At 42.8% G+C, this 20848-nt stretch overlaps 1 protein-coding gene across 1 annotated transcript in view; it reads left to right on the top strand.

The window, feature by feature from the left end:
- Nucleotides 1-584: 584 nt before the first annotated feature.
- The window catches only part of HOOK1 (hook microtubule tethering protein 1), a 102486-nt gene continuing 82222 nt past the window's right edge, over nt 585-20848 (top strand). Inside the window, exons 1-3 of the mRNA XM_033916094.1 lie at nt 585-925; nt 13744-13829; nt 20203-20275. Coding sequence (XP_033771985.1) covers nt 881-925; nt 13744-13829; nt 20203-20275 — 204 coding nt within the window. The 5' untranslated portion in view covers nt 585-880. The remainder of the gene's footprint in view (nt 926-13743; nt 13830-20202; nt 20276-20848) is intronic.

Below are 20848 nucleotides of genomic sequence, written 5' to 3'. Positions count from 1 at the left end.
AATCGGATGGTATTTTTTTTAATCTGAAATTTCGTTATCTTTTAGCATGGGCCCCGAGCTTTATCCTACAGCTCGAATGCAAGATACATGCACCAGTTTCAGGGATAGTAGCACAAAGCATCCAGGCAGAAGATGCATATTCACGCGCACAAAATACCGCACGCACAATTGGACTAGAGAAGAGAATACGCTAACCCAGTAAACGAGGGTGGCAAGGTTTTACGACACCCAGTGTTATTATGAATAGGCAGCCCAAGGGGGGAGGGCGGAAACACTGCCTAAAAAACTAACACAGCCGCGTCTTACCTGCACCCTCCCCGCTGCGCGTCACCCTCCCTACGGAACAAATGATATGAATAAGAGGGGGGTCTGCGCCCCGACAGCTTAACCCAGCCCGACCACAACCGCGACAGCTAGACACTCCGACGGCACCAACCACCCCCACCAACGAACATGACGCCCGGCACGCGCTAACTAGACTCCCTGTCCCGCGCCTCCAATTTAGCCAATCCAGAGCTAGCACTCACTCCCACGCACCAGCCTAGGGTGGGCGGGTCTAAACTGCGACCTTGCCTCCTTCCCGCCCGCTCGTCGTGGGAGAGCGCCCGCCGAGGCCTCTGAGTTGACGGCAATCTTGTCAATCATTCATTAAAGGGGAGGTGTAAAAAAAAAAATTTACGCAAACCGCATTCGGGCGACCTGCGCGAAGAGCGTAGCGGGGATTGCCGGAGGTGTAGTTACGCTTCGGTTTTAGCGTAGGCGCGCTTGGGGGTTCCCGGGCTGCGGCGAAACTTTCCTGAGGCAGGTGAGAGGTGAGGTCGCGCGGGGCGCCGGGAGAGCGGCGGCGAGAGCGAAGGTGACAGGTGAATCCGCAGCGAACATGGAGGCCAAGGAGACGGAGCTGTGTGAGAGCTTGATCCTATGGGTGAGGAAGGGTCCTGGGGTAGGGGGGGAGGTGGCAGCTGTGTCTAAAGAGGCAGGTGAGCTCGGCCCGTGTACACGTCACGCATGGGGAAACTTGGGTCTGGTGAGCGTCGTGTTCGCAGTTGTAGCTTTTTTAGGGGGGGGGGAGGGGTGATCAGTAGTTGTCAGAGATGTGCGTCCTTTTTTTGTTGTTATTTGTTTTTAACATTCCTCGAAGCTGTGTTACGGGGTCTTCCACCTGCTCTCCTAATTTCTTGCTGGAGAAATTGTTCTGAAGAAACTTGCGTTTCATATGTTGTAGGGATGTTTTGTTGGTTTTGTTTTGTTTTTTTGGGGGGGGGATGGGTTGACGTTGATTTTGCTGCCAAAGAAGCAGTGCTGTTGGATTACAGATGCGAAGAGGAAGGTCTTGGAACCCTCGTGAAACTGCATCCTGGTCTGTTAAGAGACATGGGCACATGCTGGCAGGGCTCACCGTCCTAGATGTGAAATGCTTCAATAGCAGATCCCTTTTATTGGGGTGGGGGGGGATGTAAACAAACTGGCAGTTGACTTGAGTGTCTGCAATAATTCTGTAGGCACAGACTGTATGTACAGTATGTCATTATTAAGTTTTGTGTTTCTTATACTGGAATATCTTGTCACTGACAAGTAGTTAAAATAATTGGGTGAATGTATTTTCTTTGCACTTTATAATCTGTGTCCTGGACCAGATGTATCAAAAAGCTCTGAATTTAGGGCCTGAAGTGCTAATAGTCTGATAATAATTTTTGGGTTCCTTGTACTAAGTTGCAATAAGCACTAATGCGTGCTTATCGCAGCTTAAGAATAGCCATATTAGGTCGGGCCAGTAGCCTGTTTCAAACAGTGGCAAATCCATTCCTAGCAGAAAGCCAAAGAGTAGCAACATTCCATGCTACCAATCCCAGGGCAATCAGTGGCTTCCTCCAAGTCTGTCTCCATAGCAGGCTATGGATTTTTTTCTCCAGAAACTTGTCCAAACTTTTTTTTTAAGACCAGATATGCAAACTGCTGCTGCTACATTCTCTGCCAACGAGTTCCAGAGCTTAACTCATCTTTTGAGTGAAAAGTATTTCTTCCTATTTTTAAAAGTATTTCCTTGTATCTTCATACCTTCATCAAGTGTTCCCTAGTCTTTGTACTTTTTGAAAGAGTAAAAGAAATTGATTCACTTTTACCCTTTATACACTACAGGATTTTGCAATCCCACCTCAGCCATCTTGAAGAGGCCTAACCTCTTTAGCCTTTCCTCATATGAGAGGAGTTCCATCCTCTTTATCATTTTGATTGTCCTTTGAATCTTTTCTAATTCCGCTATATCCTTTTTGAGATATGGCAACTAGAATTGAACACAATATTCAAGGTATGATCACACCATGGAGCGATACAGAGGCATTATAATAATCTTGATTTTATTTTCAATTCCTTAATAATTCTAAGCATCCCATAGTAAGTTCCATCTGTGAATGCGCAAGCTATGTGCTAAGCAATATATTTTAATTGTTCTAGGAGGGGGCATGTCCGGGTGGCTCAGTTCTAATCAAAGCATCTGCGATACTGTATGCTGATTAATACAGGGTTACTGTGTGAGCCTTTATTGCTCACAAAATAGGTAACAGTAAGGGCCAGTGGCATAGCAAGAGTGAGAGGTGCCTGAGGCAGTGGCACCCCTACCTTGTTGTGCGCACCCCTTCTCTACCCCGTATCTTTTTTAACTTCCCAGGCGCAAGCAGCATCACCATCTCTCTGCCTGCATCAGCTCTCCCTCTGATGTCACTTCCTAGGTACGGGACCTGGAAGTGACATCAGAGGGAAGCTGACACTGGTGTGAGCAGCAGGTTGGAGTTGCTGCTCGTGCCAGTGAAAAGATAGAGGTACAGTGGGGGAGGAATTGGAAGGCGCACGTGTGGCAGAGGGAGGAGTAGGAAGGAGGGTGAGAGAAGGTAGGGTGCTGGTGCCCTCAGCAAGACGGTGCCCGGGGTGGACCCCCCCCCCCTTCTTGCTATGCCACTGGTAAAAGCTCACCCTAATTTTTAGTAATGGCAGTGCGCTAACACCAGCATGTAGCCAATAGTTCAGAAAATGAAAAGTTGGCCATTTTTCAGCTGCTGTAAAAATGGCTGGGATGGATCCCTCCTGTCCAGCCTACCACTAGATCACCAGAAGGGGGAAGTGGTTCAGAGCAAGTGAGGAAGGAGACAACCATTTTTCCTCCTTGAACCTTACTCTCTCCTCATTTGTTAATGATAGTGATGATGGTTCTTAATACTGCTGTTGACTTTACATTGTTGAAATATTATTCTGCTATATTTTATTAAATATACCATTTAGTTCAGAATATTTTTTTTCTTGTTCTCCTCTAAATCTAGGTGCGTCTTATAATGGGGAAAAATGCAGTAATTACTCTTAAAAATCACTTTAGTGCAATGAGAGAGTGCTTTTTATATAACTGTTGAAATGATTTGACTCGGTTTGAAAGTGTGGAATGAAAAACACTACCTGTTTTTCTTCTTTATCAGTTTGTACTTTATAGGGTATGTATGAAGTATTTATATGTTTTGAATCCCCCTATCTACTATAATGGGTAACACAGTTACCGACAGGTCTACAGCAATCAGTTTTTAATATCGCTTGGCTATTTTGCATGGGTTTTTAGCTAATTTGCATAGCCAGTTGGAAAATGGGCGATCGAGGGGAAAAACACGCGGTGGGCCGTATTGTGCATTGGGCCGGTTATCAGCGATCGTTGCTAAAGCTGTGAAAACAGGTTTAGTGACGATTGCTAACTTTAGTGCATCCCCCAGTTAATCCCTCCATTGCTTCAGTTATATTGGATTGTGAGCCTACTGGAAGAATGGTATAGAAAATTGAATAAATGAATAAACGAATATATAGACAAATATCACCTTAATACATTTTGGGTCATTTTACTAAAGCCGACAGGGCGAGCCAGTGTGGTCAATACTCTGACACCTATAGGAATTGCTGGGCATCAGAGCATTTGGCACTTGGCTGCGTAGCTTTGTAAAAGGGGTGGGGTGTTCACTTCTTGCTTTCTGGAATTACATTTTCCATCAGGTCAGTATAAAATGAGCCAAGATGGATGATGTACAAATATTATTTCATGTTGTCTACCTTATATTTCTCAGGGTAGCTAATGTAATTAAAAATAGAAAAGGACCTTAAATATAAAATATGAAGACAAGATTATATCAGAATTAATGCTCAAAAGTGAGGAAAGAAAAGTAAATGCAAATATAAAACAAATTTACATACGATCAGTAAACTAAAAAAACATCCATCGGAATAAGAATTAGTGAGTAAAATAAATGTAGAAAGACTGATGGTATGTAATAACCTTCAGTGCAATCATGATCAGTTATTTAAATGCAGTAGTAGAAGCACATGGTAGCAGTAGTAGTAGTAATAATAAATCTTATTTAAAAATTCAAAATTGAATATAGGTTGAACTTGGTGGCATAAAATAGTCTAAAAATAAGTGCTTTACTATTAAGCTTCAACCTCCCCCACCCCCTTTTACTAAGCTGTGATAGAGATTGGGTACAAAAATGGTACCAAATGAGCTCACCGATGAACAAAAGCAAAGGAGAGTTGAAGTTTGCCAAGACCTTTTTGGAGAGGCAAGACAATGTTTTGGGCCATGTCTTCACTGGTGATGAAATAATCCAAAAGGAAGGAAATACTCCCACCAACAAATTAGGTAAACCAAAGAAGGAGTGGGGAAGGGACTAAGCACATCAACCTTAAGGAACACTGGTGATGAAACATGGGTGTATCAATGCAACCCAAAAACAAAGCGTCAAAGTGCACAATGGAAGTCAGCCTATTCTCTATGACCACTATACATAAAGACAAACCTTGGACCTCTCAGCATACCCTGAAGAAAGCCACAGCGTGATGACTGAAACATCAGTTCTACCTACCTAGATGTGGTGAGATCCGGACAACAGCAACAATTTTTACGCCAGCTGCAGAAGCCTATATATAAGTGTTTGTTTGTTTTTTCCTTGGTCATGCAGTACAAATGTGTGGTCCCACAAAACTAAGAACCCCTTTTACAAATCCGTGGTAGTAATGCTGCCATGGTAGATGCATCATAGCCCATTCAGTTCCTACAGGCTTTGGTGCATTTACTGCGGCTTTATAAAAAGGTTCTTGAATCATGAATAATGCTTGCTTGATACACCTGATTGTCTAAAAGGTTCTATTTTAGTTGGATACTCAAAAAATGATTAACAATGCTATACTAGTGTCTAAGTGAAGGAAAAGATCTCAGAACACTACACTGTGGATCATGAATTTCTCCTTTGGTTTATTGTGGTGGAGGATATCTTCCATCAATCAAAAACCTTCACATTTTATGACTATGGGGCTCATAATCGAAACAGAAAAATGTCTAAAAACCGGCCTAAATTGGCACTTGGACGATCAGTAACAAAAAATGTCCAAGTGCCGATAATCGAACAGGGTTTTAGATGTATTTAAAAATGACTTAGAAGACCTTCACAGTGCTGCTGAATGACCAGAGCTAAAAGGGGCATTTTAGGAGGAGTGGTGAGAGCGGGATTTGGATGGGACGTGGGCCATCCTAGACTTAGTCGTACTGCATGTATAACCGACAAAACTTGGACGTTGTGACTTAGGCCATCTAAAACCAGGTCTAAGTCCACAAAAGGTTTCCAAAATGACCAGATAACCACTGCAGACACAAAGTACAGACTCCCACACACAGCCCCAGTGATGACTAACCCCCCCCTTCACCCCCATAAAAAACTTAATAACTTTACATATCTGCCTCCAGAACATCAACACCTGGCAGCCTGGCATAGGAAAGCCTAGTAGAGCTGCATAGAGGTGGCTTAAGTGGTCTTGGGGGTGGATTAGTGAACCATGGAGAGGAGGACCCAGGCCCATAAGCCACTGTAATCACTGCATTCATGGAGAAACATGTGCACCCCCCAAAAAAACCCCAAACCCTTTTGTACTGCCATATAAGTGACTCCTGCAGCCATAAGGGCTATTGGGGTGATAGGTGGATCTAGTAGATTCTGGGGATGTTTTGGGGGACTCACCATGACCTGTAAGGGAGCTGTTGTGAGATGTTTATGTGGCACCCTTTATATGACGTTCACAGCAGGGCCCTGTAAGGTGCCCATCTACTCTTGCCAAATCTGGGTGTCCAGTCCCTTACTTTTCTGGCCCCTCCCATGTCCAAAAAGTCTTTTTTAGGCATTTTTGACTTGGACGAATTTTTGGACGAAAATGGGGTATAAAGATGGATGACTTAGCGGTCTGGACAATCAGATGGCTGGATGTACAGTTGGGACAATTTTCCCCCCCAAAAAAATATGCTGAACGTATTTTATTTGAAAATGGACCTTTTCCTGTGTCCGACTTTGGACGACTTGTGAATTAGGCCAGAACGGACTTAGACATTTCTTTTGATTATGCCCCTCCACTATATGTTTTCATTCAGGAAAAGAGCAATGGTAGTCGCTTATCTCGTGTGTTGTGCTCCTTGTTGAAGTCATTACTTGATGAAAAACTCCAAAAGGATCATGTTTTTCAATCCAAAGATCAAAAAGTCTATAACTGACGGCGGACCCTTTTCGCCCCATAATAGAGACTTCCTCAGGGTAAAAAGTCGGGTTTTCTTTCACGAGTGTAAATAATTAATAAAAGTTGGAATAAATAAAGTAGAATTCAAATTTAAGACGGAAAACATTTATTGAGTATCTGACATTGGCAGTGGTTATTTTTTCTATTTTAGTTGGACTACATCCAGGTAAAAAAAAAAAGAAAAACCTCAAAAACCAAGTTGAACCCAAGTGATATATTAGGGTTTTGTTTTTTTTTCATGAACTAGGTTTGTTGTTTTTGTTTTAAAGATCCTGCCATAACTCTGAGTTAAAACAGCTTTGCAAAGAAGAGAGCTATGATTCCTCAACAGCATTGTGAAAGACTGATACCAAATTATCCCACCCCCCACTTTTACAAAACCATGCAAGAAGTTTTTAGAGCTGACTGGCGCGCTTGAATGCTCTGTGCTGCTCTGATAGGAACTCTATGGCCGTTGGAGCAGTGCAGAGCTGGCACTAAAAGCCTCGTGTGTGGTTTTGTAAAAGGAGGGAGGAAAGTATAGGAAGCATGTTCAATTATTGCTGCTAAAAAGTGGTGCACCCGGTTAAGTTGAATGAGTAAGTAACTTTTTTTCATGGGGATGATATAGGTGTTTGGATAATTTTGTTCCTTAAAGAAATGCATTATGCGTTTACTTGGGTTCCCTTTACAAAAAATGTAGTGGTATTAGAAAAAGATCAAAAACCATTCAGTGCAGTGTGACATATTGCAATAATAGGGGAAATCAGAATGAAGGGGAGGGGATTAAAAAAAAATTTCACATCACTGTTATTCCTGTTTAAATTACTTTATAATATTGTTTTAATATGTATCCCCCACCTTTTTTTTATAAAACTGTGAAAGCGGTTTTTCATGCAGGCCTGTGCGCTGAATTCTCTGCGCTGCTCCCAACACTCATAGAGTTCCTATGAGTGTTGGGAGCAGCGCAGAGCATTCAGCACACCAACCTGCACGAAAAACCGCTTTCACGGTTTTGTAAAAGGGGTGGTGGGTATATGAGTGTACATATTTTTTATGTACAGTTTTATGTTTTCATAATTTAACACCTCAATTTTTTAAATATAATTTGGCAAAACTTTAAAAAATTGCTTGTCTAAGCACTCCCGCCCCCCAATGTATCAGCCTAAACCAACTGCTGCTCAGAACACATCATGACTTGCACTGTTTCCCTAACTTAGAGGGAACATTGAAAAATTACAGCTCCGTTTTTTCCTAGTCGGCGTACTTAAGTATAATTCAAGTCTTCTTTTTCTTTTCTCAAATTAACCTTGTGGTTGCGAATATAGTAAGTCATACACTAAAGGTATTAAAAAAGTATTCTGTTGGGATATCATGAACAATTAGCAGGTAACTTTAATAAACCCTTGTTACATGCAGAAATAGATGCTCAAAATAGATGCATTCAAAATTTGGGATGATTTAGTGTTAGATTCCATTTCACTGTTCTCCAAAAAAAGAAATCCGCAATGGAGGAGTCTGGGTCTCAGTTTGGGGCAGACAACCAGGATTCGGTGGCAGCCCTAGACCATGCATAGATTTTTCAAGCCAACGGATTTGACTGAGGTCATTGCAGTGTCTCTATGGAAGTTGGACCTTGAGTCCTTTCAGGTGTCTCCTGCCTAGCTTTTGCTGTTATGCAGTACCAAGTCACTGTCCATGTGCTTCTCTTTGTACCCTGAGATTACCAGGATAAAAATGGAGCACTGGGGAACGTCAGAGAGCCCTCTAACTGGGGTCAGGGTGATGATGAAATTATATCCCATGGCTGCTGAGTTTCAACAACTGTTCACATCTCCTAAGGTGTATTCTCTGGGGCACAGGTTACAAAGAGAACTTCTCTACCTAGTGAAGGGGGAGTGATCCTGAAGGATACACAGGATCATAGAGTGGACCTGGTCCTCAAAAGACATTTTGAGGTGTTGGCCTTGGGCCTCAAAGCGGCAGCTTTGGTGTCCTTTGTGGTGCGAGCCTGCCCTAAAATGCTACGCCAGATTCTGGTGGCAGCAGAGACCATTTGCCTCCCCCCCCCCCGATGGTACTGGCTGGGGTGGATTATGTGGCTGATGCCATTTACGACATGCTCAAGAGTTGTGGGTAAAGTCTCAGCTTACTACTGTATATCTCAATCCACAATATGCTATAGATCAGACAGTGGGCAGGAGATTCCGTGTCGAAAGCTGCTTTGAGCAGACTTCCTTTTAAGGGTCTGATGCTCTTTGGAAAGGGGCCTGATGACCAGTGTGATAGATTGTTATCCCGAGTCCTTGCTGGACAGTAACCACGATGCTCGGGGAGTTCTAGCTGAGGTTCCTTTTGTAGCTGCAGGAGACACAGTTAGGGGTCTGTGGGGTCCGTGTCCCAAAGGTCCTTTCAGGGATCTAGGCAAAGGCTTAGTTGCTCCAGAAGTGCTGCAACATCCAGCTCTCTCCCAGCAGCCAATTCTAAGAAGCCCCAATGACTCTAGGTTAGCCTGTGAACTTCCCTGCTTAGGAGGAAGACTTTTGGAGTTCTGGGAGACTTGGGCGTAGATTTCTACAGACCAATGGGTACTGGACCAGCCTTTAAGGCTTCTATATCACAATGGATATGCATGGCTATCTCTGCTGTGTATATTGGCTATGGTTATCGTCCACTAGTGGCCTTGAAAGCTCACTCCACCAGAGGTGTGACTGTCTTGGGCTGAGTCCAGGGCTGATGAAATTTGTATGTGGCCACTTGGTCCACTCTCCATACCTTTACGAAATTTTACAGAGTGCACTTGACAGCCTAAATGGATATGGATTTCAGGTCCTCATTGCTAGTCACAGGATCATCTGTCCCGCCCTAGACTCAAGGGACTACTCTGGTACATTCCATCTGTAAGGAATCGTATGCTGTTTGCACAGGAAGGAAGGATTAGGTACTTGCCTCAATAATCCTTTTTCCTGTAGCCTACAGAAGAAAAAGGACAAAATATTGCATTTGCTAGACATTGAGAGCGCTTCATCATTACCTCAAAGTTACCAATGAGTTTTGGGACTCAAATCACCTTTTTGTTCTGACCAATCAGACAAAGAAAGGAAGGTCTGCGTCTTAAGGCCTCGATCTCTAGATGGATTAGAATGGCAATTTCATCCACGTAAGTAGCTCCTAATTGCATTGAAAACATACTTCACAATTTTTATGACTTCCATTCAGGTTTTAAGAGATTGGGGGACCCTTTTACAAAGCTGCAGTAAGCAGTGATGGTGTACCAAGAGCCATGCTGAGGTGTCCTGTGGTAATTTGGGAATATATATGATTCATGAAGGGGCTTTGCAAAGTTAAACCACCTCTCAAGCCTCTACCTGTCGTCTGGGACCTTAATATGGTTCTTTCCAGTTTGTTGAAGCCACCATTTGAACCAATGGTCACAGCTCATCTCAAGTTTTTTACCTGGAAAGTGGTCTTCCTTGTTGCTCTCACCTCTGCCAGGAGGGTCAGTGAGTTACAAGCATTAGTAGCCAGATCCACCTTTTTCATCATGACAAGGTGGTTCTGCGTATACATCCAAAGTTTCTTCCAAAATTTCATTTCAATCAGTCAATTGTTCTACCAGTGTTTTTTCCTAAACCTCATTCTCATGCTGGAGAAACTGCTTTGCATACTTTGAACTGTAAGCGGGCTTTGGCCTACTACATTGACCGGACAAAGCCACAACAAACATCTCCCCAACTTTTCATCTCTTTTGATCCAAACAAGTTGGGGCATCCTATATCCAAGAGAACGATTTCTAACTGGCTGGCTGCCTGCATTTCATTCTGCTATGCTCAGACTGGACTGGCACTGGAGAGTCGTATCAGCCCACAAAGTTAGAGCTATGGCAGCTTCTGTGGCTTTCCTTAGATCTATGCCCATTGAAGAAATCTGTGAAGCTGCTACCTGGTCTTCAGTTTATACATTCACTTCACACTATTGTCTGGAATCTTTCTTCAGATGGGATGGGCACTTCGGCCAATCTTTTTAACAAAATTTATTTTCTTAGGCCAACACTCCCACCATCCCATTTCTGTTAGCTTGGAGGTCACCCATTCATGAGAATATGCTGCCTTCTTGTCCTGGGATAATGCAGAGTTACTTACCGTAAAAGGTGTTATCCAGGGACAGCAGGCAGATATTCTCACATCCCACCCACCTCCCCGGGTTGGCTTCTTAGCTGGCTTATCTTAACTTGAGGGACCGCACACCCTACGTCAGGTGGGAAGGCACTCGCACATGCAAGGTTCGGGCTATCGCGAACTTTCTAAAGACTTAAAGTGGCGATGCACTCTTAAAGTGGTCTGTACCGGGGCTCCGTTGGTGATGTCACTCATTCCTGAGAATATCTGCCTGCTGTCCCTGGATAACACCTGTTATGGTAAGTAGTTATGGCTATCTAGTCTACTCAAATATAGTGAGTTCCCCCGTTGTGCTTAAAATGATCTAGCAGTAAAATGGGTAATTGATATTGAATGAATATATTACTGCATGTGATATTCACACAGATGACACAGAAGGGGCAACTTCTATTTTAAAATTATATTCTCTATAACAGCTCTGTAGAGCGTCATCTTTGTTTTTTCTGTTGGGAAATATATAGACATTCTGACTTGTTGAGATGGAAAATCTGAAAACCAGTACCAATAGCTTGGTTGGGTGTGATTAAACAATTTAAAACTGTGCTACTGGAAATGTTCAGTCTCCTCCCACATTGTTGCAATAGACCAGTTGGGTGTGTTAAGTTCAGAGAATAAGTGAATTAAATTTGTATTTATTGAGGATTTCATAATTAACCTTTTTGCTGAGGATATATGATCTACAAATTCTTGCATAGAATAGCTAGGTATTCTGTGGAAACAAAATACCTTAATACTTTGTACAAGTTTTGACTAGCCTTCATCATAGACATCCCAAGTCTAGAATGAAGTGTTCTTTTCTGCTGGAGTGGTGTTCTTAGTTGATCAGAAACACACCCTGTAAAGAGTGCAGGCTGGCTTTGGGTCATGAAAAACAAGCACTTCCAGTTGATTCAGTCTTACACCTCATTGTAATACAGTAGGGTAATTTCCAATATTACTTCTGATATTACAAATATTATAGAGCACAAAACTAAGTTACTGGTGTGCTAATCTTGGTGCAGTTAGCATGAAAATGTATGCTAATGAGCTATACTGTATATAGAATTCTCATTAACATAAGCCAGACTTCTGTTTTCTTAGAAGCTGATGAAGAGGACATTAGGGGTAGGTTCCCCCGGACCAAAGTAGTATGGATCAGGGTGGGTAAAAATCAATTATTTTATTTTTTATTTTTTTTAAATTAAAAAAAAAAATAAAAATTTTTTAAATAAAATGCTTTTTTGAGGAAAAATTTATTTAGAGATAGTTTTCTATTTAAGATATATTTATAGTCTAAAAGTTATTCATTGTAAAATATGGATTCATTTTTAACTATGTAGCATGAGACTGTATATTCATGCAGTGTTTAAATTTTTTGGTAAATGAATTCCATTAATTCATTCATAATGTCAAATGCATAGTTTAAATCAAGTCTTTCTGACTAGTGACTTAAATCTCTTTTTTTATACTTCTGTTTTTAATATATCATTGACATGTCCCATATAGTGTCATTTTTAACCCAAAACAGAAGAGAAAATTTTCAGGTTAGTTTCTGTATCATCAAACAGGGCATATTAGTGATGATTTTGCTTCCAAAATGAGGGGAAAACCCCTTAAACAAACAAAACCCATAAATGATATGAGAAATTAAACAAAATGAAAAATTTTGTCTTTCACACAATTAAAAACCTGACATTAATAGCATGGTTTTTATTACACAAGGCTATTGGCGTTTAAATCCAGACTAAGGCCCTCTTTTACTAAGGCGCGCTAACGCATGCATGTTAGTCTATGGACGTGTTAGCGTTTAGCACACGCTAATCGGTTAGCGCACCTTAGCAAAAGAGTGGGTCAATTTTTTGTTCAACTTTTTGAACCTATGGACCCCACAGTATTATATTCCAAGGAAAATGTAATCTTTCTTCTTTGCTTGCCAGCTAGCCCATTTCACATACTCCTATTAGTATCTTCATCCCCTCTCTTGTTTAGGAAGCTGGAAAGAAGAAATTAAAACTGCAGGTATCACACCATCAACAGACATCTTTAACTCACTGGCTTAGTAATGCTGGGCAGTAGAGGTATCTACCATGGGCCAGCGAGTTAAATGCTCCAGCGTTCATAGAATTCCTATGAGCGTTGGAGCATTTACCTCGCCGGCCTGTGGTAGAAACCTCTTCTGCCGTTTAGGAAAAGGAGCACTAAATCTCTGAACTATTGTCAGCTACATGTTTATACTAGGATAGTAAGTGGCCTAATGAAACTGTAGGCTTCTCCCCAAGGCCAAATGCTATGCTTATATCTGTTCCTTCACAGAGACAGACACCCACAACTTGAAAGGTTTCTTGGATGATGTAGTGTAATAGTGAAGTACAGTATTTCTTCTGAATTCATTTGCAAATAAAGGTAGAGTAGACTCTCTGTTAACCGGAACTCAATTAACCAGAACTCTCAAGCAACCAACAAAAAAAATCTAAGAAATAAAAATTAAAATTAAATTTCTTTCAGAAATTTAAGTGTAAAACTTGGCACGCCACACCTGAGTATGCCCACACTTTGTCTACCACATGTCCGATATGTAGTTTGTCCGGAACAGTTTATGGTATGGCATAGTATGGGGTATAGTATTAGTTAGGCCTATTTACAATCCGCATGGGTGCCAGTTAACTGAGAGTCTACTGTACTTTTCTAAATAGGCATTTCTGATGTGATTACACTGCATCCATCTTACAGTTTTCTTACTAACCTCTTGTAGATCTGCCTGGAGAGAATATTTTTCTATTAATGAAGATCCTTTCAGTTAATTTCTTTCACTTCAAGTGTTTTGTTAGTTCAGGATTGTGTGCATATACAGTATTAAACATATGGTAACAGAGTGGATAAATTAGCATAAGTCTGAAACGTTGACTAATTGAACCTATATGATATCTTTGTTTAGAATGATGACAAGATCTACAAACATTCCATTCAGAATGCCTCCTTACATTGTGCCGTGAAGAATATGGTTTTTGTTTTTCTTTTCTAGCTGCAGACGTTCAATACTGATGCGCCGTGCAAAACTATTGAGGACCTTGGCAGTGGTGTAGCCATGGCACAAACGCTTCATAAACTGTAAGTTGATGGATAATGTCAAATGAAAAGACTCGTCACTATTTTTTCCCCAGTTTGACTTCCTTTAATGTCACCTTCTCCAGAAGGCATTTGAATGTTGCAATCTCCTGATGAATGAGAGGACTTTTTTGGCCTTCGTGTAGTGAGATCATGAGGGAAATTTTAGGAAAAAAATCGTGGAAAATAGTACCAAGATAGCAGCCATGCTACCTATTAAGATGTTAAATTGCTTATTTCATGGGAAGTACACCGATTGCTTCATTGTGCAGGGCTGGAACTAGAGTGGAGTAACCGATGTGTTGCCCAGGCACCATGTTTTTAAGGATGTTGAATTCTGGCCTGGGTGGGAGGGAATGGGTGCTGTTCCTCAGTCTGTACACACCGCACTGCCATTGATCTGAATCTTGAAAAGTGACCCTTGAAATAAAGATTCCATGGTTTTAATGATAACTAGATTTTAAAATCTACTTCAGAATATATTAAATTCAGAGAATGATAGAACAAATATGTGATGATTATCAGGAACATTTAAATAGCAACTACAAAATCATGCTTATTGTGTTTGAAATGCCCAAGTATTTTGTAAAAGTAGGGTGTCTAAGAACTGAAGTACAGTCGTGTAATATCCAAGGGTACAGGACAGATTGGATTTAAATGAAAATTCCTTTACATTTATAATTTAAATATCTAGTCATGAAGATTCTGTTCAATCCATCATTTTCTAGTAAAAGTGCATTCTTGTAGCATTATACAAAATCATCAGTACCGTATTTTCACGCAGATAACGCGCACCCGTGTAAAACGCGCACACGGGTATAGCGCGCAGAAACCACGATTTTATGTACAAAAACTTTTGTATACCGCGCTCACGGGTATACCGCGCATGCAGCCCGACTGTCCTTTCGCCCGCCCCGACTCTCCTCTGGCCACCCCGACTCTCCTTTCTCCCTCCCCGACTCTCCGTGCGCTGTCCCGACTCTCCGTTCACCCTCCCTGACTTTCCGTGCACTGCCCCGACTCTCCGTGCGCTGTCCCGACTCTCCGTTCACCCTCCCTGACTTTCCGTGCACTGCCCCGCCTCTCCGTGCGCTGTCCCGACTCTCCGTTCACCCGCCCTGACTTTCCGTGCACTGCCCCGACTCTCCGTGCGCTGTCCCGACTCTCCGTTCACCCGCCCTGACTTTCCGTGCACTGCCCCGCCTCTACGTGCGCTGTCCCGACTCTCCTGACTCTCCCGACCCCCACGACACCCCCACCCCCCTTCCCCGTACCTTTGGTAGTTGGCCGGACAGACGGGAGCCAAACTCGCCTGTCCGGCAGGCAGCCAACGACGGAATGAGGCCGGATTGGCCCATCCGTCCCAAAGCTCCGCCTACTGGTGGGGCCTAAGGCGCGTGGGCCAATCAGAATAGGCCCTGGAGCCTTAGGTCCCACCTGGGGGCGCGGCCTGAGGCACATGGTCAGGTTGGGCCCATGTGCCTCAGGCCGCGCCCCCAGGTGGGACCTAAGGCTCCAGGGCCTATTCTGATTGGCCCACGCGCCTTAGGCCCCACCAGTAGGCGGAGCTTTGGGACGGATGGGCCAATCCGGCCTCATTCCGTCGTTGGCTGCCTGCCGGACAGGCGGGTTTGGCTCCCGTCTGTCCGGCCAACTACCAAAGGTACGGGGAAGGGGGGTGGGGATGTCGTGGGGGTCGGCCAGGGGGGTCGCGGGTCGGCTGGGGGGGCGGTCGGAGGTTCTTGGGGGGGGCGGTCGTTGGAGGGAGGGGGGTTTGCGTCGAGGGCAGGAGGGCCTGGGATCCCTCCTGCCCGTAATGTAGTGGGGGTAGGGGGTCGCCGTGGCCAGGAGGGTTTGGGCTCCCTCCTGGCCCGATATTGTCGGGGAGTTGGGGAGTCGGCCGGGCAAGAGGGCTTGGGCTCCCTCTTGCTCTGATCGTGGATGCGGGTGCGGGTTGGAGCGCGTGCGAGCGGTCGTTCGGGGTGGGGGTGCGAGCGGGTCCTGCTGGGGGGGGTGAATCGGGCGTCGGGCGGGGTGGGAACTATGTAAAAAAAATTTTGTATACCGCGCTCACGCGTATAACGCGCGAGGGGTATGCGCGGTAGGTAAAAACGCGTATAATGCGCGCGTTATATGCGTGAAAATACGGTACTCAGATGTGGATCTTATTTGTGTAAGAACCTGTATGGTAAAAATCAAAATGTTCTGGATTTTTTTTTTTTTTAAATTTCAGATTAATCATAAAAAAATTGAATGTTTTTGGCGATTTTAGGTAGTACCAGAATAGATCTGTATTAATGAAATCATTAGGAGGTGAACCAGTTCATTTAATTATGGATGCTTGGAGGATGTTTTCTACCAAAATGTGCTAGGAAATTTCCCTGCTCCCACTCAGCGAGCCTGCCAGCCCTTTCAGTGACTTGAAAGGGCAAACATGGCTCTCGATCTAAAAAAAGTATGAGGTCCGTCCCCTGTTTTTGCCTTTGCTTCTTTATATACATTCTGTTACCTGATCACCTCCTGCATATTTAGAAATCCAAACAGATTGAGATTATCTAATCAACTCTAGAATCAAAAAAGGGAAGGAAGGCAAGATAGTTTGATAGTCTCTATGAAATGAATTGCATAATGCATTTTAGCTCTGATTCTAAAAATGATGCCAAGTAGTTAGGTGCCGCTTGGCATGGTTGTCAATCAACCACTTGGTGCCATTTGTAGAACTGTGCCTAGCGACGCCTCACTCAACTTAAGCACTGATATATTAAGCCAGGCTTTTTCTTGACCTAATTTACAGGCATCTAACAATGAAACCTGCTGGTGCCTAAGGCAGATCATGCCCAAACTCTGCTCCGTAACCATGCCTACTGTTCCCTTTCCTCTCTGGATATACTGTATTTAACTATAGGATAGTAGATATTGAAGCAGACATGAAGATAGTAAGAATCTTTTCATTAAAGATTCATAAATAAGAGTGCCCGACACAGCTGTGTTTCGCCCACCAGGGCGAATAGTGAGTATAATAAATAATAATCATACAGTAGATGATAAAATGTGAAACGTGAATAAACATAAATACCATATTCAAATCAAATGTGTTAGCATTATATAAATCTTAAATAACACACTAACCCCTTCTTTTATCAAGCTGCGCTAGAGGTTTTTATTGTTGGCTGCTGAGATAAATGATCCAACGTACATAGGAATTTTATGAACATAGCATTTATCACACTGGCCCACGCTAAAACCTCTAGCACAGCTTGATAAAAGGGGCCTTAAATCATAAAATGCAAATAATATGAGTAAACATAAAAACTATACTGAAATCAAATGTTTGGTACTCAAATACATAAAACCACAAAATCGCATATCCCCCCCCCCACACATTTTACAAAACCACAATAGTGATTTTTAGCGCAGGCTGGTACGCTGAATGCTCTGCGCTGCTCAAGATGCTTAGAGTTCCTATGAGCGTAAAGTGTGTGTGTGTGGGGGGGGATAGTGAGAATATACAAGAGGCGTTCAATAATTTATCTACCTGAGTATGAAAAAAAAGTATCAAGCATGTTGAAACAAGTTTGTGCATGTTGTGACATGTCTCAAAGTTACTCATGTACAGTTGTAACTCAGTGCAAGTCTTAACATTCCAAGAGACAGGATGTCTGGCGAGTCCTCGTGCGAATCAAGTAAGAAACTGCTAGATTTGGAGCACTGTTCAGTGATAAAATTTCTCACAAAAGAAAGGAAAAAGCCACAGAAGATTAATGAACACATGACTGCAGTTTATGGTGAGTCTGTTCCATCTTCCTACAAAGTAAAATTTTGAGTCCATTGAAGATGACCTTCACACTGGACAGGCAGCCTGTGGAAGCAACTTCTACAGAAATGTGCAAGAAAGTCGAGGATTTAATTTTTTCAGACGATTAAGGTTTCCCGAATAGCTGAAGAAATGGGCATCTCAGCAGCTACAGTTTGGAAAATAATTCATGAAACATTGGACATATCAAAGGTTAGTGCAAGATGGGTTCCAAGAATGTTGATGCCGTGTCAGAAGGCCACAAGGCTCTGGTGCTGTCAGGAGAACTTGGAGATGCTCCATGAAGACCAAGTGACTTTTTTTCATTGTTTGGTGACTGGAGATGAGACTTGAGTCTGTTGCAGAGAGCCTGAGTCCAAAATGGAGTCAATGCATTGGAAGCACAAGTCATCCTCAGATAAATTGTTCTTAGCTATACCCTTCTCCTCCACTGCCAATTCCAGACTTTGTTCCTTTCATCTAACTGCCCTTTATGCCTGGAATAAATTACCTGAGTTTGTCCGCCAAGCCCTTTCCCTTATCTGATATTTGAGAACGTGGGTTTCATCAGCTGAACCATCTACTCTATAGTCCTGACCTGGCTCCCTCATATTATTTCCTGTTTCAAGTTTTGAAGAAATCTCTCTGTAGACAGCGGTTTTCTAGTGATGAAGACATCAAGGAAGCTGTAATGTCCTAGTTTGAAGGTCAAACATAAGAATTATTTTCAAAGAGGTTAAATTCATTGCAGGAAAAGTGGATGAAGCTATTGGGACTATATTGAAAAATAAAACAAAATTTTTTGAAAACTCTTTTCTTTCCTACTGAGGTAGATAAATTTATTGTTGCCAGCATGGTCCCCAGAACCTGAAGGCACTGCCATTCCATCAGAACCAGAGTGGCCAGAAGGTCCCTGACAACCTGTCGAAGCTTTTCCTGACAGGAGACAGGCAGGAACACTTTGTTCTGTCCCGTGTGAAACCGAACTCCCAGGTATTCCAGATCCTGCGTCAGCTCAAGGTGACTTTTCCTGAAGTTGATCACCCGTCCCAGGCTTTGCAGCAATTGTACCTGTTGAACTACCTGATGCCCCTCGGACAGTGAGGGAGCTCTGATCAGCCAGTTGCCCTAATAACAGGTGAACTTGGACACCCAGGGTGCGAAGATAGGTCAAACTTGTTGGAGAGAAGACTGAGGAGCTAGGATACTGGCACAGTGATGAGGTATGGAGAGGGAGGGGTTTAAGTCTCAGAAATTCTGAGGCTTCCTACAAAGTCCTGGCAGTAGAAGGAAATAACCCACTGGTCCTGGAATAAAGTGTAGATTTACAAGAAAGAAGATTAGCAAAGTTAACATCCTACTCTTTCGTACAGGGCACTTGCCTGGCTGGCCTACATTAAACACTTTTTTTGGGTGGCTCAGGGTCCATTCCCCTGGTAGCAAGACTCGCTCTTGGTACTCCTAGAGCTTGATCGCAGACAGTGGTCTTGTGTCGATCCTGAGGACTTTATTGGGTACCAGCTGTGTTTCTCTCCCCCTCCCAAGTGCTCAGGAATGATGTGCCTATTGCACTAGAACGGAAAATAGGTACTTACCTCAGTAATCTTTCTAGTAAATAGGCATATCATTCCTGAAGCAATCCCTCCCCCCCCCCCCCCCCCAAATCAGATGTTTATTAGACTGCTTACTGCCTCAAATATGCTAGGAAGACCGGATACCTTGTTTCTTTCCTTTATCCAGTAAGGACAAGGATAGAGGACATCACTACTAGTTTAAGGAATCCAGAGGGTATCCTTCAGAACTTCGTTAGTGCAGGTTGCATTCAGGTAGGTGGCTAGTTTCATTCCACTTCGTTATCCTTCCCTCTTATGTTTCCTCTCTAGGGCTGACCATCTGCTTTGATATGAACTGAGGAATTGCAGGACAGTCCAGAGTGATGGGAGGTGGAGCAAAATAATGCTAGTGAGGTTTTATACACAGGATCTCGCAAGAAAGGATGGACTACCTTCAAGAATGATGTGCCTATTTACTAGAAAGAAGATTACTGAGTTAAGTACCTAATCTTCCATTCTCACAACCTACCCACCTCTCCTAGTTAGCTTCTTATCTTTGTTACTGAAATGATGGTCCTGCAAGCCGACATCAGGCAGAAAGGCACCACCTAAACATTTAAAGTGACAGTGCACTTTGGTAGTGTCTATACCAGTTTCCATTGATGACATTGCCCGTGTGTAAGAATATATGCCTGCTATCCTCGGAGAACACCTGCTACAGGTTTTGCATTTGTACCTAAAGAAGCATATACAGTATATTGCTGACTGTATAATTAAAGCCTTTAAATACTGGGGAAATTGTCAATGGAAAACTGCCTTTTGGCTCTAGTGATCTGCTCTAATAATTGGTGTTTGATCAATAAAGCAATTCATGAAAAACTAAACTGCAACAAACAATTCTTTTAAACCTTGCTTTATCCAAATAATTTCCATTCTGTACACAGAGTAGGACTTTCTAGCTAAGTCCTTCCAGTAAACTATATTGCACTAGCATTTTTTGATAAATATAAATATTTTTGTTTCATTGTAGAGATGCTCTCTGGTTTGATGAATCCTGGCTAAATCGTATTAAAGATGATGTTGGTGATAATCGCAGGATAAAGGTATCCAGATATGTTTAATACACAATATAAGATAGCATTACTGGGTTAAATCAGTAGTGTATAGTTCAAGAATGAGTGAGAAATAAAACCGATTGGTACTATAATTAGGGCTGCATTCACAATATATTTTGAGCCCTAGATGAGCACATATCTGTAGGCCCCAAACACATTCTCTCCTTACTTGTTTTGAGATGGCTTGGGGAAATTCACTGCTTATTCCTAGGATAAGCAGCATAAAATCTGTTTTACTACTTGGGATCTAGCTAGGTACTTGGAGCCTGTGTTGGCCACTGTCCCAATATGTTCTTATGAGACTTCTGTTTCACTTTCTAGGCTACTCCCTTTTTCCCTGCTTCATATTGCTTGAACTGGCTTTAGTTTAAGGTCAGAGACTGACTGTGTGTGGCTACAGCAACAAATTACACATGAGCCTGTGAACTGAGCAAGCACAGGCTTCCATTGGAGAGCAGTGAACTGAGAACTAGGAAAGCAATGATTGAATCTTGTTTCTGCCACCAGAGAGGGACTGACAGTGATATAGGCTCCTAGGCAATGAGGGTCATAGCTCCTCCC

Source organism: Geotrypetes seraphini, chromosome 12 (genome assembly GCF_902459505.1).
Source record: "Geotrypetes seraphini chromosome 12, aGeoSer1.1, whole genome shotgun sequence".
Taxonomy (NCBI): Eukaryota; Metazoa; Chordata; class Amphibia; order Gymnophiona; family Dermophiidae; genus Geotrypetes; species Geotrypetes seraphini.
This window is presented reverse-complemented; position numbering and strand designations above follow the sequence as displayed.